This window comes from Leptodactylus fuscus, chromosome 4 (genome assembly GCF_031893055.1).
Source record: "Leptodactylus fuscus isolate aLepFus1 chromosome 4, aLepFus1.hap2, whole genome shotgun sequence".
NCBI classification, from domain to species: Eukaryota; Metazoa; Chordata; class Amphibia; order Anura; family Leptodactylidae; genus Leptodactylus; species Leptodactylus fuscus.
Window position 1 is genome coordinate 181,900,877 of NC_134268.1, and position 26,419 is coordinate 181,927,295.

The 26,419-nt window shown below is 41.0% G+C and overlaps 1 protein-coding gene across 2 annotated transcripts in view; it reads left to right on the top strand.

The window, feature by feature from the left end:
- The window catches only part of HDAC9 (histone deacetylase 9), a 328,489-nt gene that overhangs the window by 226,194 nt on the left and 75,876 nt on the right, over positions 1-26,419 (top strand). For both annotated transcript variants that reach the window (XM_075271432.1, XM_075271431.1), the window contains one exon: positions 23,016-23,254. In XM_075271432.1, coding sequence (XP_075127533.1) covers positions 23,016-23,254 — 239 coding nt within the window. The remainder of the gene's footprint in view (positions 1-23,015; positions 23,255-26,419) is intronic.

Below are 26,419 nucleotides of genomic sequence, written 5' to 3' on the forward strand. Positions count from 1 at the left end.
GTTAACCTCTATTGTAATACAAGCTGTCTTGTTTTTTATGTAAAAGCTGCAAATAAAACACTGCAATATAGGCAAGTGTCAGTCTATTATTAGGCTTGGTGGTTAGGGTGAAAATGAAAGGATATAGTACTTTTTGAAAAATATAGATAGTGATGTAGAAAATATTTTGGTGGGGATCCAAAAGTAAAATGTCTCCATAAAATGAGATTGAAGGGAAAAAGAAGTGAGAAATCATCTGAATGACTGAATTTAGCACTTGCATGATATTAGTAGGAATCCATCCCAATCATTACTTGAGACTCCTTGTATCACTGTTATTTACATACATGAATCAGGAAAGATTGTGTTTGCTGCTCACGGGGGAAGTGCAAAGTGAGCATCCAAACAAAACATCACAGGATCATGTGATCTCAGATGTGGGAGTGGCTTACTATCTGTGAGAGCAGGAAGATGCATCATGGGAAACGTAATTTGTTCACAGTAATACAAGGAGCCTCAAGTATAATAAAGCCAAGAAAAGGCCGCACAAGGAAACAGTGAATATTTAGCACTGCTGTGGATGTATTTGCAGATCGTTTTTTGGAATCTGAATAACCCCTTTAATATAAAATATGCTTTATTAAAGTGAATGCATAAGGCCCGAAACATAGGCGAGACAATTCCTGGCCTCACTCCATCTAGTATACATTTACAGATGCCTGTTTTGCGAGTTTTCTTGCCCTATTATAATACTTGCTACCAGCAGCCAAGCACCGAGGTGGAGGAAGTGTTAAGCCTTTGCACATAGGTCTCAGCTTTAATCATGTTTATTAATCATAGGATAACATGCAGATAATAATAACTTAAGCAAATTGTTCACTACTTGCTAAAAATATTTTACTAAGATGATTCACATTTTACCAGAGAGAGACATTTTAAAAATAAAGTTGTTATTCTCGACATGCACCATCATTAGGCACGAGGCCCAAAACTAATTATTGCTTTTGTGTTAGCGGAATATTAATAGAAACATGGGAGTCACGTCAACTGAATTAATTAGGAAAAATAATATTGAAATCATCAGCAAGAATAAAGATTCCAAATGGTAAATTTCAGTTTATCTCCCAGTCGAGTTTGATACAATTCACGACTGTGTTCAGAGTTTGTCTTCAGCTTTAATTGGTCTATGGAAATAGATTAATGGAAACTAATTGTGTAGCTGCTGTAAGGGCCACCCAACTGTGGACGTGCCACTTACACCACTCAGGCTTATACCCACACAAGCTCCGAGAATGTCTTCTATAGCCCATCCGTCATTGTTAGAAGATTCTATTATTCGTAGATAACGAAGAGAGTGCCGATCTACCATGAGGCAGTAAACAAATCTAAGAGTCACCTCAAGGAACCTATTGAAATATTTCTTAAAGGAACCCTCTCTTTATGGCATATCCACAGTCTTAACATCTCCATACTCAAAACAGAAAAGGCATCTAAACTCGCAGATTTTGGCTGAATAGACTTAAAGGGGTTGTCCCAGATAAATATAAATCCCTATACTAAGTTAAACAACCTCCCCTCTCCTACTCTCTAAATAACATAGTTAATGAAACATGTATATTTACCCATATCCCTGGGAGTGTCAGGTAACCCCCCCCCCCTCCCCAGGGACATCTTCTAGTTATCTGGTGATGATCTGTTTCCCCGTCTCTGGAAATGGATTGTCACAACTACTCCCCCCCCCCATCCACTCCATCATACTTACCTTCACCCTTCTTCCAGCGAGACGGCTCCTCCTTTTTTTCTAACTGCCAGCGCTTTTACAAGCACTGCTCTGCACACTGCTACCGATAATCCACCCCTACTGCACAGCTTCCACGCATACATAGCAGAGGTGGATCGTTGCTTCAGAGAACAGAGCATTGCAGTAAAGAGCTGTAAAGATGGAGGGGCCATCCTGCCGGAAGAAACCTGTAAGAAAGAGAGGTAAGTATGTAGTGGAGTGAAGCGTTAGGCTGAGTAGGTAGGGAAGGGCTAGTAGTGGGCGGGATAGCTAGAGAGACAGGGAGGAGGTGTATGGTAAGGAAAGAAAGAGACAGGAGGGAGGGGAGAATAAGGTGAGAGGGTGTGAAAGCTACATAGCAGGAAGCTAAACCATGTAAACAAATGCAGGAGGTACCAGGAACTCCCATAGACACCCTGAAATCACACATAACATGGCTAAAGGTATATAGGTGCAATCATTAACCCATTAATAGCACTAATAGGCCGTTTGAGGGCTTCCTAACTCTCTTGAGGGAAGGAAGTATCAGACATGTTCACATTATTTTACCCAACCCTTTGTTCCTCTGACACCTGTCTGGCAGCAGTTTTTTTTTTACTTCTTGATATACAAAGCATATGGTCACTTGAGCAAGCATTTGGTGTACAGGGTCAGCAAGGAGAGCTGCTGAGAATTTGATGGCTCAGTAACTGAAGTGTATGGCTAGTGGAAAGATCCATAACATGTTCCCTCCTTCCATAGGCATCCACCCTTTTTTTGCTTTTGCTTACCCCTGTTCTCTCCCAGTAGTTGGTAATCTGCTTTGGATATGCCACAAATATCTGGTCAAAATATCCCTTTAAGTGGGCCCAGCTTCATTTAATGCTATTATCAGAACCACTTCCGCTATCTGTAGTAATAATCTGGAAATTAGTCTGTGCTCACATTTGTCTCTTCAGGGGTTTCCACTACTGTTGACAGCAAGGATAAAGCAGCATGTAAAAAAGTCTGGTGGATGAATCGCAACTTTGGAGGTCAATGAGGCCTACGATGCACAGACATGACCATGCTGCCAGTTAATGTGTTTACAAAGTTTTTTTTAGAAAACTTTTAGGCTGAGACCCGTGTTGCGGAAACTCAGCTTTTTTGTTGCAGTTTTTGATCCAAAAGCCAGGAGTGGGTTGAGTAGAATGTAGAGGTATAAGAGCTTCCTTTATATCTTCATTCCCTTTCTTGTATTTGGCTCAAAATAAAATCTGCAAAAAAAAGCTACATTTCTGCAACGTGGAGTCTCATCCTTAGTCGGTACTATCTACTGCTAACCAGGAACACACCGAAAGATGTAAAGTTTTAGAGATTCTGTGACCCAATTTGCTATCCATTACAATTGGTTGGCATAGTTGTTCAGATTCCTACATTTGCCCAATGTTTTAAATTTCTCAGTTCCAGAAACTAGTCTGAAAGTGATGATATGGCCCCTATAGAGCCCTGATCTAACATCATCCAGTCTGTCTGGGATTATACGAAGAGACAGAAGGATTGGAGCAAGCCTACAGCCACAGAAGATCTGGGCTTAGTTCTCCAAGATGTTTGGAACAACCTCCCTGCCGATTTCCTTCCAAAACTATCTGCGAGTGTATTTAGAACAGTGGTTCTTAACCAGGGTTCGAAGTATTAATGAAAGGCTATACGCGGTCACACCAAATATTTTTCAAAGCCTTCTTTGGAACATTTTTCCACACCTGCCTAATATATTTGCACAGTAATACACAAATATACTTATAATATAACTTTCTGTATTTAGAACATAGATAGGAAACAGTGGTAAGAGCTTCTGCATCTCACTGATTGAAATGACATCTCCAGACCACGCACTACAACTTTTGGCATATTCGAGAGATACATGAGAATGTCAGATGTGCATTTCCATCGATTTACTACGCCGGCTATAAATAAATCATGAAGATTTCAGATTTGTAATTGGAGGCATTTTAAATTAGTCATCATCTTAAATATATTCATTACGCACTATGATTTTCCCTCCGGTTGAATTATATTCCTATTATTTTTCTCTATTTGCCTCCACCTAACATGAACATGTCTCTTTCAACTTACTCATTATATCTATTCACCAGAGACTGAATCCATGAACATGCAATGAAACGTGATCTTTTCAGGTTCATGGGAATTACATGTAAGCCTTGTTAAGCTATAAATGTTATATCCAGGTGTACAGTGGCAGTGGCTGCGTGAGGACTGAAAAAAGCCAAACTCGGAAATCATCTGTAGAATCTGAATTATGAAGACGGTGCCCATTGCTGGGGCGGGGTGTTATGGGTCTAAATCCAAGTAGTGACGGCTTAAGAAACATGTGACAAAATATTAATATGGAGATGGAATAGTATACACATGTGCTTCGAAAGACTTCAACATAAGAAGTGATAAAGTGGACCTTTCATCACCTACAACTCCAACTCTTTGTAGGCTTTATTAGGATATTGATCCATTGATTCTGGCACAGTTGATATATATATTCTGTATCCTCTATCATTCCTGTTATATTCAGCACTGTTACACTCTGTACTGTCACATGGGTGGTCTCTGTCTGTCTGCTCCTACCCGACACCGCCCATCTGACCGTAGACAACATAATTGTCCTGAAACAAAAATGATTGCTCCAGAATGGTGGGGGCTGGAGAAAAAAAGTCCAACTGCTCCAGAATCAGTGGAAGACCTGCTGAAGGAGGCAAAGAACTGGAGTTGGTGGAGACGGTGAAGGATTCCCTTTGAGACTCCTATAAACATTTAGAGTTGAAGTCACCTATTTTAGTGGGACCTACCAACTTATCTTTATGGGGGTTTACAAGCCCGATCCTCTTAATCTCTCAGGAGATATGCCGTTATTAGGGTTGAGGGATCGGAAATCCCAATCGGCGATCTAGCAAATTTCACGATCGGGATTGGCTGGAAAATGATCGAAAATCAGATTTTAAAAACGATCCTGAAATCTCAAGATCGGCTCAACCCTAAAAGTGACTTTTCCCATAGAGAAGCATTGACTAGAGTTGAGCGATCGGTATTGGAAAAGATCAAATCCTGATTGGCGATCGAGCATATTTCACGATTGCGATCGGGATGGGTTGGAAAATGATCGAAAATCGGATTTTAAAAACGATCCTGAAATCTCAAGATTGGCTCAACCCTAGCCGTTATACAGTATATGCTTGCTCGGTTATTGAAGGTATGTCGACAGGTTTATGATGTGGGACTGTAGACCATCTCTATTCACATCTAACAATACTAGTTTGGAATATCAGGCAAACGTTCCTCTCCAGTCACACTCACAGCTGTCTACGAATGGGTGTCTTGTTGAAGTGATATTTCTGGTTTGGCTTATATATCCCTAGAAATGTCATAAGACCTCTTTAAGGCCAGGTACCCACTTTGCGAAATCACTGAGAAAACTCTGATATTTTAGAGTCCCTGCAAAGTGGATGGGATTCTGGTTAATCCAATCAACACGTTGGAGAAAAATATCTGCAGCGGGAATACTGCCATTTCACAAACGGTTGTGTTTTTGTAAATCGCAGCATGTTAATTATATCTACGGAAATGCTGGCGGTTTCTATATAGGTATAATCGGGACAGAGGAAAGCTCTGTGGACTTTCAGTGAAAAGCACTGTGAAAAAAACATGATGCATTTCCATCTCAGCCTTTCTACAGTGTCTTTTTGGCTGCGGCATGCTACATAAGGCCTTAGTCTTAGGGTTGGATTCTGAATTATAGGTATCTATCTTCAATTTGGTTTCACTAGGGGCACAGTTTTCCTTTTTCCATCATGGAGAACTTATTTGCCTACATTTTCCCACCCACACACAGAAACTTATGGATATACAGCTGCATAGAAATATCCCAGTCCCCACTATCTTTTTAAGCAGTAATATTTCTGGAAATATAGGTAGTACTGCCACCTGTTTCATATGGAAGATAAAAATCTCCTCTTTCATAACACCAGAACCAAGTTCTTATATTTTATAATTCCCAGGACATAAATTACAAAATGTATTCAAGACGCCAATGTTGCCAATAAATCAAAAGTGGTTGTAAAGTTTAGTTATGCTTTAAAGCCCCCCCAAAACTGTGCATGGGAATGCCCACAATACTGCCAGATAAAATTAGCATAAAACCCATCACTTTTGTTGAAAACTGGGACTGTTGGTAAATACTGTGGGGGATTCATCATTCCTCTAGAGTCTATTGCTTTCAATATGATACGCGCATATCACATTGAAAGCAATAGGGAAAACAGCCGCCCATTCATTTCAATGGGGAGCGCATGTATGCCGGCACCCATAGAAATTAATGGGATCTGTTTTTTACGCGCTCATTCTGAATGTGTTTTACGTTCAGAATGAGCTGAGCGTATACTCAGTGTGAAAGCACCCTTACTTTGGTTTCCATCCTTGTGCCATGACGTCCAACAGATTGGCCACAACCATCAATCTCCGCTCCCCGTGCCAGTTGGGCCATTTATTAAGGCTGGTATTCAACACTCCAATCTTAATAAATCTGCCCCGTATGTTGCCGGTTGTAGATATAAAAAAGTAAAAATAGTCATGATAGTAACATACGTAATAGAAATGGTAGTTAGCCTTTCCCGCTCTATAGGCACCAGCATGCTATTTTCATCGTTAATATCTAACACGTTAGTCATGTCCATAATTTAGGACTCTATCATTTACATGTGTGACGCACACAAATTGTATATCTAGAGCTTTAAATTTAGGCAGGTCTACATGAGAATAGCCACAACAGTGCAAATATCATGCTGGGAACTCGCACCTAACACCAAGTGATTGACTTTACGTAACAAGATAGCCTATAAATTGAACCTTTGTTTTGCAGCGTTGACATGTCTAGAGCTTAGAATAAATTTCAGTTTCCTGCTTTAGCTCTTAGCTGTAGCTTAAAATAGCTAAGAGAATTTACATTGAAAGCAAAGAACTTAAAACAGTCTTCTACCAAAGCTACAAGGTGACAAGTCCTTATCACCTGCAAGCCTTTTATTACTGCCGTACAGGCAAAGGAGGAGAATCAGGGGGTGAGTACTATTACTCCGTTACTGTACCCATGTGGAAGACGCTATATGGCACAGGGGTATAGAGAATTCTCAGTGCTAAGGCTGTGTTCATATAGTAGTGGTAGAAGCTAGAGTCAGTAGTGTAACTACCAGGGAAGCAGTGAAGGCAGCTGCCACAGGGCCCGGGACATTAGGGGGCCCGGTGACAGCCGCTATCGCTGCGTTTTTTGTTTTTTTAATAAGTCGTTACCGGCTGGAGTTACTCCAACTGGTAACGGTCTTACCTAACTTACCAGTTAGGGGCCGGGATCGGTAAGTGAAACTGCGGGCCCCGCAAACATCATTATTATACTCAGGGGTCCTTTCAGACCCCCCCGAGTATAATGATCAGAGGCCCGGGAGAGGTAAGCGAACATAACAGTGTTACTTACCTCTCCACGCTCCGCGAAGGCTTCGGGGCCTACTTGTGTGATGTCTCAGATGTCACATGACCGGGGCCTGCATCCTTATGCGTCACGATGCAGGCCCCCGGTCACATGACGTCCCTGACATCATTGAAGATAGCCGACAGCGGGGAGCGCAGGGATAGGTAAGTAACAGTGTTTATGTTTGTATCCCCCTCTCGGTCTCCCATTATTATACTCTGGGGTCTGAAAAGACCCCAGAGTATAATAATTGTTAATGGGTGTCCACAATGGAGCATAATACTGGGTGATGGGGCCACTATGGAGCATAATACTGGGTGTTGTGGCCACTATGGGGCGTAATACTGAGTGAAGGGGCCACTATGGGGTATAATGCTGTGTGCAGGGGCAACTATGGGGCATAATTGTGTGCACAGGAATGCGGGGGGGTTGGTGTCGGTGTTGGTCGGGGGGGCCCCATGTCAAAGGTTCGCCACGGGGCCCCGCCATTCCTAGTTATGCCACTGACTAGAGCCACTATCCCTTTAAAAAATGTATGTATGTTTGTCAGGGGGAAATGAATAGCCATCCCCCAATGGATAACATAGCCTTCAACTTAAAGTGCGTGAATGTTTATTAAAAATCCCATTGACTACAATAGTACACTTGTCCGCTGAGATAAATTACTCTACCTCAGCAGGCAGACTGCAAAAAACCTGTGTGAACATGTCCAAAGCCTGTTTATGCATGGGACCAGATCCTATAACAGGTCTCGATTATTTCAGCCACTTTTTTAGATCATTTTTTCTCTTTTTTTAAAGTATGAAAGAGGTTGTGTAGGCAACTGGAGTGACGCAACTGCACCCTGGGCCAAGAGAACTGTCTGACATCCAGCAAGTATTGTGCATGGGTCCTATTTTAATTCTTTTTTTAGATCAAATTTTTTTTTTTTTTTTTTTTTTTAATGTAAGCATTATAGTGGTTGTGTAGGCAACTGGAGTGATGCAGCTGCACACTGGGCCAAGGAAACCATTTGACATCCAGCAGGTATTGTGTATGGGTCCTATTCTAATCCTTGGGACCAGAGAATAGTACTTGCTAGGTCTCAGCAACCAAATAACTGCATGTGTTTCTGCCTTTCTGCAAACCCAATACGGGAGATTTATGGAAGTACCTAAAGTGAAAATTAGATTTGTTGGCCGTACTATTTACCGGCTTGTCGATTTGTGTACTTGTCTGGAGGATTGTGGTGAGCCACAGGAATCTATAAAGAGGGCATGTCGCCTATCCTCACGTGGCTTCTTTAAAGGGATTCTATCATTAAAATGCATTTTTCTGACTAACACGTAGGATAAGCCTTAAGAAAGGCTATTCTTCTCCTATCTTTAGATGTCTTTTCTGCCACCGCTGTTTGCTTCGGTATGCAAATGAGTTCTCTCGCAGCATTGGGGCAGTCCTCAGCGCTGAAACAGCACTGGGGGAATCCCTAATGCTGCAAGAGAAATCTCCAGCGCCACCTCCATTTTCTTCTGGTACGGCCTCTCCCCACATCTTCTTCTGGCACTGGGGGGTCAAACTTCTATGCATGCGCAGTTGGCTCTGCCATCGGGCTTTGAGCAGAGCCAACTGCACATGCGCGCAGCTATTTTTTTGTGGCCGCTTACGCAAGCAGTGCTGTTTGAATGCTGAGGACCGCCCCAAGTGCTGTTTGAGTGCTTAGTACCGCCCCGAGTGCTGCAAGAGAACTTATTTTAATGATAGGATCCCTTTAATAAATGTGTGTATTGCCTTTAGAATTACAGTTCTGGAGCATCTTTTCTTAAGGCCCTTACAAATGACGCATAGCCACACACACTTTGGCTCCGAGTTTTGCAGCACACGTATCTGACAAAGGTCCTTGACCGAAACGTCATGTCTTTAGCCATTCAATCTATAAAAATCAAACTATCATCTGACCTTTGTGTAAAGTTTATTACCATTGACTTATTGGGTTAAGTCCCTACTTCAGCGCACCATTTCAGCCATAGCGCCGCTGACATCTTCTGTGTCAATAACAGAGGAACGGAAGATCACAAATGTCTAAGACAAGTTGTCCAGAGAGCTGAGAGATCCTTTTTGGCACATCAAATCTAGTAGATATTTGGAAGCACGATTGTTCTCTGGCTATAGTGCAGGCAGACCCTATATAAACTGCACATACAATAATAATATAAAGATGACTTATATTCAATGACCTTTATTCCGTCTATTCCTTATAGAAAACGTACCCATAGCTTGTGGGATTGGTGTGCTATGGAAATGATCTAACTCAAATAGCTCTATGTGTGGGCTCCTCATGCACGGAAGGTTGTGCAGATACTCGATCCCAGATGATTCTTCCCGTCCATGTTTATACTAATTCCTAGAAGCAGTGAATCACGCTTTAATACTATATCATTATTAAGTCTGGTGACAATAGGTAATAAAGCGTGACAGTGTAGAAGACATCTAGATAACATGTTATTACTTTTAATATTTTGTGGAGCACTACAAGAAGATGATTTTCTACCATCTTTAATAAGAGTCTTTGATATTAGGTTCTTGGAATTATTTTGTTTCTTTGCTTAGATTTGTCATTGTCACTTGTTTCCATCCTATTTCTGTTTCTCATCGTTTGAATTTTTTAAAGGCATAAATCTCATCAAAAACCTGGGTCTGATATAGTGGGACTCCAGCACTTTGCCTGTCACCTTCTCACACATCCCTAATAAGTACATTAGTGGTGATATTGTGCAGATATTGTGCTTGGCAGTGCGGATATTGTGGCTGACAGTGTGATCATTGTGGCTGGCAGTGTGATCATTATGGCTGGCAGTGTGGGCACTGTGGCTGACAGTATGGACATTGTGGCTGGCAGTGTGATCATTATGGCTGGCAGTGTGGGCACTGTGGCTGACAGTATGGACATTGTGGCTGACAGTGTGATCATTGTGGCTGGCAGTGTGGGCATTGTGGCTGGCAGTGTGGGCATTGTGGCCGACAGAGTGGACATTGTGGCTACCACATGGTGGTTGTTACTGGTTGGAGTTTTTATGCACCTTAGTAATACACCTTAGTGGACGCAAGTCTCTTTTTGAAGAAAAAACTCCTGTCCAAGCCATTGTAAACTATAGTAAGTGCGTAAAACTGGCACAAACAGTTTCCACTAAAGCATTAAAGAACATTGATCTTTTTGTTTGAATAAATTGGACCACAAAATAGTCATTTTTCTTGGAGCTCCAATCCCTCGCACTCTCCTATATAGCTGACAGTGGGAATGGCCTTGTGAGCCAAGTCCTATAAACCTCAACCAAGGTAAAGTGACAGAGTTTGTAGAGATGAATAAAGGGAGCCATCGAGCTTTCTGAAGGACAATAGACATAACCTTGATATATCGGGGCTGCCTCTCTGTAACCTGTAGTGAGCAGTCACTTGTTCCCTGTCTTTGATCCTCGCTAATCCCTCACTATAATGCTGAATACCAGGACAAAATCTGTACGCTGTACTCAATTTTCTTGACTGTTTTACTGTAGCACTAAAACCTGATTCCTCTCCAGGTTTGGCTCTCAACTCTGTTTATATGCCTGCGGTAAATTTTATTGAAAAAAAAAGGAAAACATTCCAGGAATCCTGCAATTCATGAGTATTGGAAAGACCAGAATCACTTGAACTGCTGAAAGAGAAATAAATAGTTCCCTATAGAATTCATTTTCATTATATTTGGATGGTAATTGCTGTACATTAAACATCCAGCGCAACGTGTGTTCGGAGTGCAGCGCTGTTAATATTCTTATGTTCAAAATATCATAACCAAATAGCCTTGTAAAGAAAACGAAAAATCTGGATATGAAATCACCCGACCATAAATCAAATCAAATAATTGTTCTGGAAATAGTTCTGTACTTTCTGCTCACTCAAGTTTGTGTAGCGTTTAGTCAGCTATGTACTCCACCATTACCAAAAATCCATGCACAGATTGCCCATTAAAGGGGTATTCCCATCTTAGACACTTCTGGGAGTTGCATTAAACTCAAAATTGGGGTCTGGTCGATATGCCATAATATTCCCTTACCCTTCTAGAATCCATGACCTTAGGCTAGATTTACACAACCATGATAACTATATATCATACGCTCTCTATTAAAGCCACAAATCCCGTCCCAACAGGGATCTATGATGTTGGCTTAAATCAATAGACCTGTGACTAGGATGTACTGTACTTGTGAGGGTATCAGATCTATACTGGGGTTGAGCGATTGGGATTGGAAAAAATTGACCAAATTTCATGAACAGGATCAGCTGGAAAAAGATTGGAAATTGGATTTTGAAATCTCAAGATCGGCTCAACCCTAAAAGTGACTTCTCCCATAGAGAAGCATTGACTAGGGTTGAACAATTGGGATCGGGAAAGATCCAATCCTGACTGATCGAGCAAATTTCACTATCGCAATCGGGATCGGCTGGAAAATGATCGGAAATCAGATTTTAAAATCGATCCTGAAATCTCAAGATCAGCTCAACCCTAATTTATACACCAATCTATACCAAGAACACGTTTGTTTGTGTATGTCCGCCAAAACAGTTCTGACCCTTCGAGGCATGGACGCTGCAAGAATTCTGTGGTATCTGGTGCTAAGATGTTAGTAACAGTTCACTTAGGTCCTGTACGTGGTGAGGTGCGGACCCTATGGATTGTTTTTCTAGCACTACCCAGAGATTGTATTGTGATTTGGGGAATTTGACGGTCAAGTCAAAACCTTCAACTCTTTGCCATTTTCCTTAATCAATTCCTGAACAATTTTTGAAGTGTGTTATGGAGAATTATTCTCCCGAGAGAGACCACTGCCAGCAGGGAATATTCTTGCCATGAAGGCGGGTACTTGGTGTGTAAAATGGTTTAGGTAGGTAGTGCATGCCAATGTAACAAGGGTTCCCAGTAGAACATTACCCTGTGCGCCATACTGCCTGCATCCCATAATGCATCCTCGTGCCATGTCTTCCCTAGATAAGTAATACACACGCACAGGCAGGTATATTTGAAACCTGTTATTCTGTCAGTGCCAGGGCCATTGTGTCAGCCCAAGGGCCTACCTGTTATGTTGATGACACATACATATATCTCTGTCTAGCCATTCTGCTATCCAGAGTTCCAGAGTTTCTAGCAGTTGTAGTCTTCTTGTCCTCCTACATCCTAAAACTGAACTTGGGTAAAATAATTTCATCATCTTTCCCCAATCTGACTCAGCCCTCCTACCTGCCCTATAAATCACAGTTGATGGCTCCACTCTCTACAAATTTTGTAGTCCATTTCATACAGATACTCAACATACAGCATCACCCAAGCTATGCATCTGTATAATATACTGGGTATATTTCCAGTTTACTTCTATGTATTGAAGACATACTGGGAGGCTGAGATGACATCTAGGTGCAGAGTCAGGACAACCATTAGCCTTCCTTCCCGGGCCCCATGCTCTCAATCACACTGCAGGGGGCCCGATAACCAATCATCTTGCAGTTTTCTGCTGCATCCTAAGGGTCTGTGCATGCAGAGTTTTTTGGAGCTAATTTTGATGATGAATCTGCCTCAAAATCAGCCTCCAAAATAAGCCTCCCAATAGAGTTCTATTGGGAGGCTCCACCATCTGTCGACCATCTGTTGTGTGGGCGCATATCCCTGGTTTACAAATCTATAAGGGCCCTAGTTCAAGGCAAGACAGAGTTGGACAGAAGACCGTAGGCAAGGGCTGGGTGCAATTTTTGGTTGGTGCAGAAGCATAGCAGAAAAATTAATTTTTCCCACAGTCTGGGATCCTTTATGATGTTGTTTCTATCACAATGAATAAGATTAGAAGTAGATACATAGACTCATACATATACTTTACAATGTCTGTCTGCCGCTATCATGAAAATAACTTTGCGCAGGCATTGATTTACGCAAATAAAAAACTCATATATCCCTAGTACCGTCATACTGCAGCTTTAAATCCAGCAAATAAAATCCAGTTCTTCACATGAGACATACATTACAGTTGTAGTTTCCCATGCCATTAGAAAATAAGCATGTAAAAAAAATGAATTGAGAAAAGAAAATAGTTAGAAAACCTCTTGACTTCGCAGCCAAACCATTAAGAACACGCTGTGCTAAAAATTACAGGTATATGAAGGCATTAATCATTATACTTAGTGACTGCCATAGTGTGGGTTTATACCTTTGTGCTCGGTGGAAGGTGGTTTTAATTCCTGATGGTCTTTGTTGGTAGTGAATCTGAGCCGCAGTAATTTAACAGGAAGGGTGCGTCACATAGTGCGGAGCGACATTGTGCATTACCGTCATGGGCAGAAAACGGCAGGAACACAATTACCACTATTGTCTCACATTGTAGAAACTAATCACCTGGCAAACACCTAGATGTTATTTGGAGGCAACAGGAAAGCAACATGTGAATCATCACAAGTCATAAGTGGCTTTCTAATATGTACAGCATATACTATATGTATATGGAGACTAGTAAAGCACTGTAATAGGAAGAGTTATCAGAGAGCGGTACCACAGGTTAGCCCGAGAAGGCTTCAGGTAGATCATATATAATCCTTTACTGCTGCACATATAAGGAACCTGTAATCTGTCTGTCATAGACTGATCTGTAGAGCGCTGCAATTTCTTCAGTATATAGCCACTAGGACCCCAGACAAGTCAACTGTACGGAATAGCTTACTAATGATTCTATCTATCTATCTATCTATCTATCTATCTATCTATCTATCTATCTATCTATCTATCTATCTATCTATCTCTCTCTCTCTCTCTCTCTCTCTCTATCTATCTATCTATCTATCTATCGATCGATCTATCATCAATTGATCTGTGGAGTGCTACGTTATCTTTAATTTATACAGTAGCTACTAGGACCTAAGACCAGTGATGGCAAACCTATGGCACGGGTGCCAGTGGTGGCACTCAGAGCCCTCTCTGTGGGCACCCATCTGTGGCACAGATCATACTGTGTGGAGGTCACTGTGGAGCAAAATGTACTGTGTGTGGTCCACTGTGATCAGATTGTACTGTGTGGGGGTCACTGTGGGGTAGATTGTACTGAGTGGGGGCCACCATGGAGCAGATTGTACTGTGTGTGGTCCACTGTGAAGCAGATTGTACTGTGTGGGGGTCACTGTGGGGCATATTGTACTGAGCGGGGGCCCTTAACTATCTGATATTTATATACAAATGCTGGCACACATTTTCTACATCGTGTTTAACAGTTTTTATTTTTATAAAAGTGCTACAAGTTACAAATGTGTGTAAAATTGACAAATGTTCTTATCACTTGGCAAATCTGAAAAGAAAGAGAGAATTAATATTACTAGAAATCTTGAAATCTGAAGACAGTTTATCTGCAGTTTTGCCAAACAGGGAATTATGTTATAGTATTACAGTGTATATGCCAATGCTAATAACTGTGCATTAATCTTCCATTGCATTGGATTGTCCAGGCTAAAATTTTATTTATTAATTAGGCCGGAGAGGTGAAAACTATAAAAACAACCCTTACTCACCTGTCCCTGGTGCTCCGGTGCCTCCCAGCGCGGTCTGGTCCTGCTGCTGCTTTGGTTTCTTCCAGCTGCAGTCCCATCTGCATGTGACTCCTGAGGTCAATCACTACTCGAGATGTCTCTGGGTTCCTTCCAGCGGTCTCGACAAAAGTCACCCAGGATGTCACAGTGGGTGAGGACTTCTGCAACAGTAGAAAGCGGAGCAGCACAAGGACAGGACTGCGCTGGGAGGACACCGGAGAACCAGGGACAGGTGAGTACGTTTTTTTTTTGTTGTTGTTTAGGGGCCATTTTCAGCAATGAGTTGTCCTAGGAACACTTGTGCCCGATAATAGCCATGTCTAACAGTGCGGCAGATCTGAAGATCCACGAGCCAATGCTTGCCAGTCGGCTGATCACATCTTTAATCCTAAAACAAAACCGTAAATGATGGCACTAATGTGAGCGCGGCCTCATTCTTATCTGAAACTGAACAATCCTACAACGTTCAGCCACTATTCATGTTTTAATCCCTGCAGTTATTTTGGCCAGAAAACATTGCATTCATCCGTATCTTTACAGCTGGGAACCTCCTCTATACATTACATTGCAATGACCAAAATATAGATGTCATGTGAATAGGAGCAAAGGAAATGTGAAGTGAACTTTTCTTTGAATGGAGATATTATATATCACATCTGTCATCTTGAAAACGCATGAATTTAAAAAGTACACTACTTAAGAAACCAAAACCTTCTAACTGCAAACTGAGTGCTGCTAAATCTCAGCGCTGCTGACTTGTGTGGAGTTCGCTTTCACATAATGTCTTGTGTGTCAAACACGGAATTATGTAGAAATCTTATAGTATTACAGTGTATATGCCAATGCTAATAACTGTGCATTAATATTACATTACATTGGTATTAATAACATGGTTTTCAGAGGGTGGTCCAAGATCAGAATTACAATTGGACAGGCTGTGAATGCAGAATCTAGGAACCTATAATTAAATAAATCCTGAGTGCTTTAAAGCCGAATTTTCAGATTCATATTTTATATTCTGCTTAAATAGATTTGATCTTTGTAATTGTACTTGTAAGAAATATAATTTTTTGTATTTTAGATATCTGTTATATTAGTATTCTAGAATTCTTTGAATACAGTAACTAAATATATACAATATATATATATATATATATATATATATATATATATATTCTCATGATGCATGCTTCACTGTGTCAGGGATAATTACATAGAACATGACAGTGCTATAAAAATATCAGATTACTGTGAATATATGCAATTAATCGATTCCCGCACACATCTTATTAAAGGGGTTGTCCAACACTAAAAAAACAACTCAGAATAGAGTAAAATAATCAGTCAAATTCACTTTACCAATCCACTGCTGTTTCCATTCCAATGCATTCCTCTCACCCAGTGGCTGGGGACTTGCCGTTGCGGAACGTAAGTGACTAAGTGGATGTTTCCTGGATGTCGAGGGACCATGACTGGAAGAAGATCCATGAAGCACTGAAACAGGAGTAGCAGGAATTGGTAGGGTGGGTATGACTAAGGCTAGGTTCACACCTCCACCTGGTTCCCGTTCGTGGTTTCTGTTCCTGAATCCGCTTGAAAAATGCAAAGAGAAAAGTCCTGCAAGCAGGACTTTTGTCTTAGCATTTCTCCGCCTTTTTTTTGGCAGACCCTATTATAATTTATGGCAGGGCTAAGGAACCTTCAGCTCTCCAGCTGCTGTGAAACTACAACTCCCAGCATGCTCCATTCACTTCCATGGGAGTTCCAAGAACAGCAGAGGAGGATGCATGATGGGAATTGTAGTTTTGCAACAGATGGAGAGCCGAAGGTTCCCTACCCCTGTTCTATGGGGTCCTTGGGTAACCTCTTTTATAAGCAGATTAGGTTTCCGTTCATCAGGTCCCCAAGCGGACCTGATGAATTGAAACCCGAACGCAGGAGTGCACCTAATTCTATTATTTTATACCATTCCAAACTTTTGTTAATGTATTGGTCAGATAACCCATTCAAAAGGTTTATGTATGAAACACAACTTCCATATGCCCTAGGGACCAGATCCAGTGTCAGTTATGTGTACCCAATATGGTAAGGTATTTGCAGTACCCTAATATTGTGCTTTTAATGGGCAGTATACAAGAGTACACATGTATATGATTACAACCTTGGGGGTAGTTTGGTTCAACTTATATTAGTTGGGGGTACTTTCTTAGAAACTCTGCCCTAAGGAATACTGATGTGATAGAGAATAAGCCCAAGCAAAGGATCTCCTCTATAATCCAGGGTGGCTTTTGCTTTGAAGGTCATGGTTGCAAATAATTTGAATGGCCGGCATGTAATATTTATTTTTGCTACAGAGGAAATCTATGGCCAGCTGTAACTTCCTTCAGTGATAAAAACTGCTCCTTGTAGGTTACAGAAGCCAGAACATAGCGATTAGATTATCACTATGGCAGCTATCTTTCGAGAAGGTGTTAAATATAAAATTGCCACTGTAAGCTACTGGTTCTTCTTGTAGACATCTAGCTGGAGGATCTTACTAGCAATGCTCCCTGGAGCAAAATTCTGCATAATTAACTCTCCTCCAGAAGGAAGAAAGCAGTCTCTATGGTGCCACCTATGGGTGGCTACCCTGTAAGTCAATGTTCAGTCCAAAGAGCCTTTCAACATCCGGAGACATCCATCGGTGAACAATACTGTTTCAAAGTTTTAGTTCGTCTTCAGTACAGAGTAGGGTTCTGGTTAGTTGGGAGAGATCCTTTGAATGTAGCTCTTGGTTTGATCATGGCTCAAGTCTTTTTAATGGGTTTAGGTCAAGGACAAAGTAGCTATCTACCTAGAATTACCATTAGAAAGAAAGTTTTCTTCCTTCTGGTGAAGGTTCACCAGTGGCTTCCAAGGCATCTCACCCAGACTAAACCTTATTCAATCTGCAAATGTCTTCGGCTGAGCTGATATGTCAATGTTTCAAGACTGTTGGGTTGGATATTGACTTATAGGATAACTACCTATTGGGTCAGCTAGCCCTACTGGAGCAGAGCCCATTTGGATATACTTTTGCATATATCATCTAGATTTCATAATGGTTGGTGGGACAATTTCTAAATGGAAACTGAGATGTTGTATTTTGACACTGGAAACTGGATTCATATTATGTAATTTGTTAAGCACCGTTTTACCTCCACTCCATTTACTATTTTATTCATATCTACAGTATCATAGGGAGGTTATAAGAGGATGGTTTTTCCCAATGACATAACACAACAGTGTCCTATTCCCTTTCCATTCTTAGGGTCAGCTAGAATATAAATTAATGTCTCAATCGCAGATACTTTTATTATTCATTTAAAAAGAAAATTAAAAAATTTTGCAATTCTGCGGAACAAACAGATGAGACAGAAAGCCTATAAGTTATTTTAAGGTAATGATGCCTTATTTCGGGCCTTCATTCCTGGACTTTGATCAGGTATGCCATATTATACTTAAGCTTAGAGTTATTTTTCACGTACTCTCAAGTCATAGAAAGCCCCAGGGGCCACACGGTGGCTCAGTGGTTAGCACTGCAGCCCTGCAGCGCTGGAGTCCTGGTGTTCAAATCCCACCAAGGGCATAAAACCATCTGCAAGGAGTTTGTATGTTCTCCCCGTGTTTGCATGGATTTCCATCATATTCATATTCATTCATATTCCAAAAAAAGACATACTGATAGGGAAAAATGTACATTGTGAGCTCTATGTGGGGCTCACAATCTACATAAAAAAAAAAAAAAAAAAAAAAAAAGAAAACCCCTCTCTATTAAGCATCTTATAGTATTTTTTTTGGGAACTATTTCACTAAGTGTTGCAACCAAAGAATGCCATTCCCATCAATGTCTTATAGATATTGTGCTCTTTGCTTGTTTATGCACCTTTTTGCAAGTTGTTCTTTGAGGTTATCCACCCCACAAGTCCTTCATACGTTTTTAACCCTAAAATTTGCAAACTTTAAGTATACAATATTCGGATGGTGTCTATACAAATACTAAGGAAAGCAATACTCCTAGAGTGCCAGATTTAACGTGTTACAACTTTTTGCCTACAGTTATAATTTTGGCTATAAAGTGTTAATCGCATGTTAAGCCTAAGGCTGAAAATTGAATTGAATTGCAAAAACACAACATTTTAGCCACTGTGGAAAACCCACAGCAAAAAAAAGCTGCGTTTTACAGTACTTGCGAAGTGAATGGGATGCTGGCTAATCCCATCCACACATTTCGGAAAAAAATTTGCAGTGGAAAAGCAGCGTTTTGAAAAAGCCTGCACTTATTAGGATTGCTGCATGTCAAGGAAAGGTTGGCGTTTTCCGCATATATATAATAAGGGCAGAAAGTCCGCACAGGAAAATGCTGCAGAAAAAAACGCAATGTATTTCCACCGCGTTCTTTTTTTTTCGCAGCATTTTTTTGCTGTGTTTTGTTACGTGGGGTCTTAGCCTAAAGGTAGAAAATCACATTAGATAAAAGTAGGTTGATGGTTAAACAATTGCAGAAAGAACAATTGTGAGGTGGCTGATATAAGCATAAATGCTGAACCACTTCCAGAATAAGGCCCAGAATAAGGTACCGTTTTTACAGAAACAATTTGATAAATTCACCTTATCAAATTTTTATCATCTTCACTTGCTGTAATTAAGTTGGGCCTCACACGCTGAAATCTTACGCTAGGTTCACACCTGCATTCACGGTCTCCGTTCTATGGTTTCCGTCTTCTGCATGCCAGAAGACGGAAAGCACAGACCGGGTCCGGCCGTGAGCGGCGGTGAGCGTTTTATGCTCTCCGCCGTGAAACCGGATTTTTTTATCTGGACACAGAGTACTGCATGTCCAAATGAATGGGTGAGAAAGAATCCTGCAGGTTTCCGTCTCCTGCCTCTGTTTTAGGCAGGAAACGGAAACCTCAAGTACGGACACCTGGGCGCAGATGTGAACGAGCCCTTAGACGCCTGACAACCATCTTTTCCAATGCATTGATTTAAATGGGGCTATTCTGTTTATTTAAAGCCCGACTTTGCATCTGGTGGTTTCAGTTTAGAAGAAAGGACATGGTCGGAAGGAGTCAATGGTGTTGACTTGGCGCCATTGGAGTCTGCTATTGTAATGGTCCATGTGTCTGTTGTTCTGGTTCTCCAATGGACACGGGTACAGATGTGAACATAGCGTAATTGAGTCCAAAGACTTCATGAAGGACATTACCTCAGACCAAAAAGGGGAGATCCTATGGCATAAAGATACACAATGCAAGAAGGTACCCGACATTGTCTGGAAATGAAAGCCGGTGTCACAAGTGGAGACATCTATCCTATGCAATTGAAATGGCAATTTATTTTTTTTATTTTACCAACCCCTAAACCCCAGTTAGTTTTTTATTTATCCAAGTAAACCCCTTTAATCCGAGAGCTAAGAGTTCGATGCACTTATACCCAGTCTATCCAGTCCACAAAATACAGTACCATAAATCTGTCTCTTGTCCGGATACTTTGCCACAATGTATCAGTGGAACTGAAATGTCTTCGGCTGAAGTCCAGGCTTTCTAGCTTACAGTGGGGAGGGGGGGGGGTCTCTGCTCCCACATCCCAAATGTTTGATTAATATTCATACATGATGACTACATGGGAACGATGCCAGCTTCTGTGACGGGTGCCCAATTATTGACAAAAATGCCGCCGGTGATAATGTCATCAGATTTATTCCATTTGACATATTGTACCATGTTTACATGACAAAAGGTTATTTTACGCGAGAGCAATATCTACATCCGATTCGCGATGCAGGGAAGTGACAAAGGTTAAATGTTTGGCTACTCTCACATACAGACAGATGGTTCTCCTCTGGCTAATTCAGAGGTTGCCATGTTAATTATTGTAATTAAGTTGTGTATGAAAAGCTGTGCCCCTTTTGTTTGGGATTTGGTGATGTGGCGTAGAGTACAAACACAAAAGAGACAGGCGATCAGCGAGCAGTATCGAGCTGCTATTATTGCTTCTCGCAGGGCATATTATCCTGTCATAGGAGATGTAAGAAAATCTATCTCTCACTTCAAGATGATAAGGCTTTGTCACTTGCAACACAATTACTGTTAAAAATAGAAAGACGCATTGAATCGGATTGTGACTTGCAGGGAGGAAGCCATTGTCCAGCTTGGTGTGACTCATCGGTGGGGCCCGCAGTCAGCCCTCACATAGCTGTCAGTTTACTGATTGCCATCATTCCCTCACTCCCTGCCTTTGATGAAATATTCATGCCTTTGCTGTGCTCTCAGCAAGTACTATTGATTTCTTGTGTAAACGTAGCTATATTTAGTCTAGACAAATGGAATGTGGATTGCTGCTGAATGAATTGGATCGAGGGCTGGGCTCTCGCCTGCTTTTAGCTTCCAATTCAAGGCTATTATTTATAATCAAGAGTAGTTTTTGTGAGCTTAAGAGCGATTTTTCACCATTTAATGATTAGTCTGGAAAACCAAACCAAACAGTTTAGGAGGAATTATTTCAGCAGAGTAAAAAGTCCACCAATTTGTCTTCTACTTTTTAAAGGACGGGACAATAGGATGTTGTCTTCTGCCGACATTACAATTTTTCCTAACGTCAATTTTTGAATTTTTCAAATTTTCTAAATTGTTGCAAATGGGAAACTAGAACCCCGCGTCATGTCCTACTGTAAAAATATGGAGCGCTGAACAGAGTTGTTGTTTTTTTTTTGATGATGTAATGGTCTATGTTTAAGCTTTAAGTATTACTCTGGCCAAGAATTTATGGCTGAGGTTACACACAGTGGACAAGTTGACAAATTTTCGTGTTTTCTTGAAAGCTACTACATATTAACATCCCAAGGGCTTACTTACAAGTCCGCATTTTGACTTGTAAATAAGACTTGTGTGCTGTCCATGGTTGGTACATTTTTCACAAGAATAGAGCAGCATACAAAAATGAGACACCCTGTTGGACCTCAGAAGGGGTTATTCAACTTTTAACTCCTTCTAACTGTGAGTATTTTTTAATTTTTCGTGTACAGATCGCGGACATTGCCGCTGGGTGACTGCTGCATAAAACAGCAGACACCCAGTGGCTATGGCGGCCACCATCTTTACATGCCTGTCATCCGCCGTAATAGGTGTTAAATTAGTCTATCTTAAAGATAGGTCATCAATTTTAGATCCAACTGACCAGCCCCACCGCAGATCAGCTGTCTTCCAGAGCACACGGCTCCCAGTGTTATTTACTTGTCGGCGCTGCACTGCGCACTTGTGTACTTTTAATAGGGGCATTCAAGTCCATGGAACAAAACTGCAGTACCCATATCCACCACTACTAAAAGTACAATGATTGTGCAATTCCCGGCATGTAAACAATGGCAGGAGCTGCATGCTTCAGGAAGCAGCTGATCTGCAGTGGAGCGGACTGTTAGACCCTTGTCATTCTAAATGTGGTGGTCTATTTTAAGGATAGGCCATCAATATCTAAAAGCTAAATAACCTCTTTAGTGCTAGTTTGGATCTGACAGATGGATGGTTATAAATAGAAGATTGGATACTACTATAAATACAGTCTATATGGTGATATTAAGAAACCTCTTTGACATGACCATCCAAAATTGCTTCTAGAGATGTATTCTTCTAGAGTATTGGTCTTCTCAGAGAAGATAGCTAGTATGGAAAACTGGAGGTGGTCTTCTCAAAGAGGTGGTCTTTTGGAGAGGTTCCATATAGGGGTGGGGCTTGATAAGCGTTGTGTCATACACTACATAATCAATTACAAATTACAATTTATATTTCTTACAACAGGTTAACTGTATTTTTGCTGTAATTGAGAACTATTACATTAGGTGACTATTGCTACCCTTTGTGGTCTTTCGGACCCTAATAACAATTCCTGTGTACAGATTTGCATATTGTCCCATTTTGTATGTTTATATGGTAGATTTGATAGGTTTGAACCACTACTCAGGGGCTGGGTACAGAATTCAGAGTGAGTTCTTCAAAGATCATTTCCCTAAATTTGTCACCAAATTTGCGTGATTAATCATGATTTTGATTTATACCATAATCTCCTAAACTTGATGTAGGATAATAATTGCAAGTGCATATATATGTATACATTTATATAAACTAAACTCTTGTTTTGGTCTTGGAAGATAGTAAGAATTGTGTTCTTTGTCTCCTATTTCAGATATCAAGTCTGAGGTTCCTACAGGTTTGGACCCTGTCACACCACTGGACCTAAGGACAGACCTAAGAACAGTGATGCCAATGTTAGATCCGGTGTTGCGAGAGAAGCAGCTGCAGCAGGAGCTCCTACTAATCCAGCAGCAGCAGCAAATTCAGAAGCAGCTGCTCATTGCGGAGTTCCAGAAACAGCATGAGAACCTCACTAGACAACACCAGGCCCAGCTCCAGGAACACCTCAAGGTATCTGGGTTATATTGTCCTAAACCACAGACTGATGTGGTACCAGCTCTGGGCCGGTTTTTTTTGTGGGGTTGCCACAGGCCAGAAATGAATGTGAGCAATCTAAAAAAACTCAATAACAAGTGATCCTAAGCAAATTCTCTTCTGTCAATGAAAGTGTTAAGGTGGACTCAAGTATCAAGTGCAGCAATTCAAGCCGCTGTTTTGCAGGCGACACTTACTTGTTGGTTATTTTCTTAAGTATTACCAACTTTATTTTACAGCACAGCCATGATCAGTGACTTCAGATTAGATACATGATTGTCAAAGCTGCATCCATTCACACCGAGTAAAGTGGCGCTGATTCTGGCACGATAACTCGCATAAGAATCAGTGCTGAAAAAAAGACTCCCATTGACTTAAATGGGTTCTGTTTTCCACATGGAAATCAATGGGTAAAAAAGCCTCCCATTGATTTCAATGGGTTCCGTGCGGAATACGGAACTCATTGAAGTCAGTGGGAGGCTTTTTTTCAGTGCTGATACTTATGCGAGTTATCGTGCCAGAATCAGCGCCACTTTACTCCATATGTATGGACAATTAGACTGCATTATACCTTTCCTATGCTTTACACTACAACTCTTTGTACTCAGGTTTGTCACTGTGTAAAACACACGTTCACAAGGGAATAAGTAACTGTAATACTAACATTCAGTGTCGAACTGAGGTTCCATTGGTCCTCCAGATAAAATGATTCTGGGGTCCATCTTCAAACAACCCCTAGGAAATAGACAATAGTACTCTTCAAATTTGGGTGTCGTCTATTGGACCATTATTGTGTTAGGGCCTGGGCCTAGAGGATCTTCTGGTACTGTGGATAACTAGTCGAACACTACTGACATTATATAGGTTTTTAGGCTAAAATTATTGATGGCCTATCCTAAGGATGGAGATTGGACGTCCAATACTCAGCACGACAGCTCTGCTCTTTGGGAGCTGATCTGCAGTAATCTAGTCTAGCCGCTACACATGGGACAATACTGTCTACTTCTACCCATTCTCTCTGCTGAGAACAACTAAATGGTGGGGTATAGGGTGTCCGACCCCCACTATTCTGTTGTTGATGACCTATTGTTAGGAAAGGTCATTAATAACTTTATCATGGAAAACTCCATTAATAGTAAAGATAGTATGATTATAAACTACAGATAATAAGTGATAAAAATAAGACTTCTGGAAGAAGTCTCATACAAGATCAGGTTTTACCTTATGTTTATGCTAAATTAAAGTCACACTCCAGTGTTATTCATTCATTTATTTTTTAGCTATACAAGCTACTTATTGGATTAAATACTTATCTCCAGTACCGGTAGCCAAGTCTAGTACCTGTACACCTATCTAGTATGAGTAGCTATGTCTAGTACCTGTTCTCATCGCTAGTACCAGTAGCCATGTCTAGTACCTGTACACATCTGTAGTACCAGTAGCCATGTCTAGTACCTGTACTCATCTCTAGTACCAGTAGCCATGTCTAGTACCTGTACACATCTGTAGTACCAGTAGCCATGTCTAGTACCTGTACTCATCTCTAGTACCAGTAGCCATGTCTAGTACCTGTACACATCTGTAGTACCAGTAGCCATGTCTAGTACCTGTACACATCTGTAGTACCAGTAGCCATGTCTAGTACCTGTACACATCTCTAGTATCAGTAGCCATGTCTAGTATCTGTACTCATCTCTAGTACCTGTAGCCATGTCTAGTACCTGTACTCATCTCTAGTATCAGTAGCCATGTCTAGTACCTGTACACATCTGTAGTACCTGTAGCTATGTCTAGTACCTGTACACATCTGTAGTACCTGTAGCCATGTCTAGTACCTGTACTCATCTCTAGTATCAGTAGCCATGTCTAGTACCTGTACACATCTGTAGTACCTGTAGCCATGTCTAGTACCTGTACTCATCTCTAGTATCAGTAGCCATGTCTAGTACCTGTACACATCTGTAGTACCTGTAGCTATGTCTAGTACCTGTACACATCTGTAGTACCTGTAGCCATGTTTAGTACCTGTACACATCTGTAGTACCAGTAGCCATGTCTAGTACCTGTACTCATCTCTAGTATCAGTAGCCATGTCTAGTACCTGTACACATCTGTAGTACCTGTAGCCATGTCTAGTACCTGTACTCATCTCTAGTATCAGTAGCCATGTCTAGTACCTGTACACATCTGTAGTACCTGTAGCTATGTCTAGTACCTGTACTCATCTCTAGTATCAGTAGCCATGTCTAGTACCTGTACTCATCTCTAGTATCTGTAGCCACGTCTATTTCCTGTTTCTATAAAACATTGCATGGTTATTACTAAAATATACCTTCCAAGACCTTAGACTATGAGGATGAAGTCACCATAGGTCCTGAAAGTTGCATTGACTGCTGCTGATAACATTGGGGAAGGTAATGGGGAGATGGAGACCTGACTGTGAGAGACGGAGTGACTTTAGCGCAGAACAGGAGTTTAGTGAATCTGAGGTCACATTGTAGTTCTCAATAGAATCTCCAGGCAGCCGAAAGAAAACTCCTGTTTGCATAGCAAATCATGCTAGAAAAAAGAAGTGATCTTTTGATCATGCGACGTAATGAAGAAGGTGAAATCAGGATAAGGAAATACACAGAGTAGATGACTATTTCTTCTGAGTGGATATGTTAGACACTCTGTCCCTTTAATTTAGGTGGACTTCCCTAATAGTATGTCTTTGGAGTGTGGGGGGAAACATATGCATGCATGGGGAGAATGAATATATATATATATATATATATATATATATATATATATATATATATATATAGCCATTGTAACCATTGGAAAGTTTGGAGGTATACACTCCTGTAATTTCAGTGTCATAGTGATCCTCTCCGTGTACACTGCCTCTCCTAGATGAGCACAGTTGGCGAGGCTCATGGGTCATCTGGTGTTCTACATTTACGTCTTTTGTAGTTGTTACAATGTGCTATAATGTGAACTTTTAGGTCATTTTTCAGAATTTTTTACTTGCTCCTCTATTTTGACATAATTTTAGACCTAGAAAATATCCCCTGGAACCCACCAAGACTCTTACATAGGATCTGTAGCCTAAAATATTATATATACTTTAAATCAGTGCATTAGTTCCCGGTTAACATG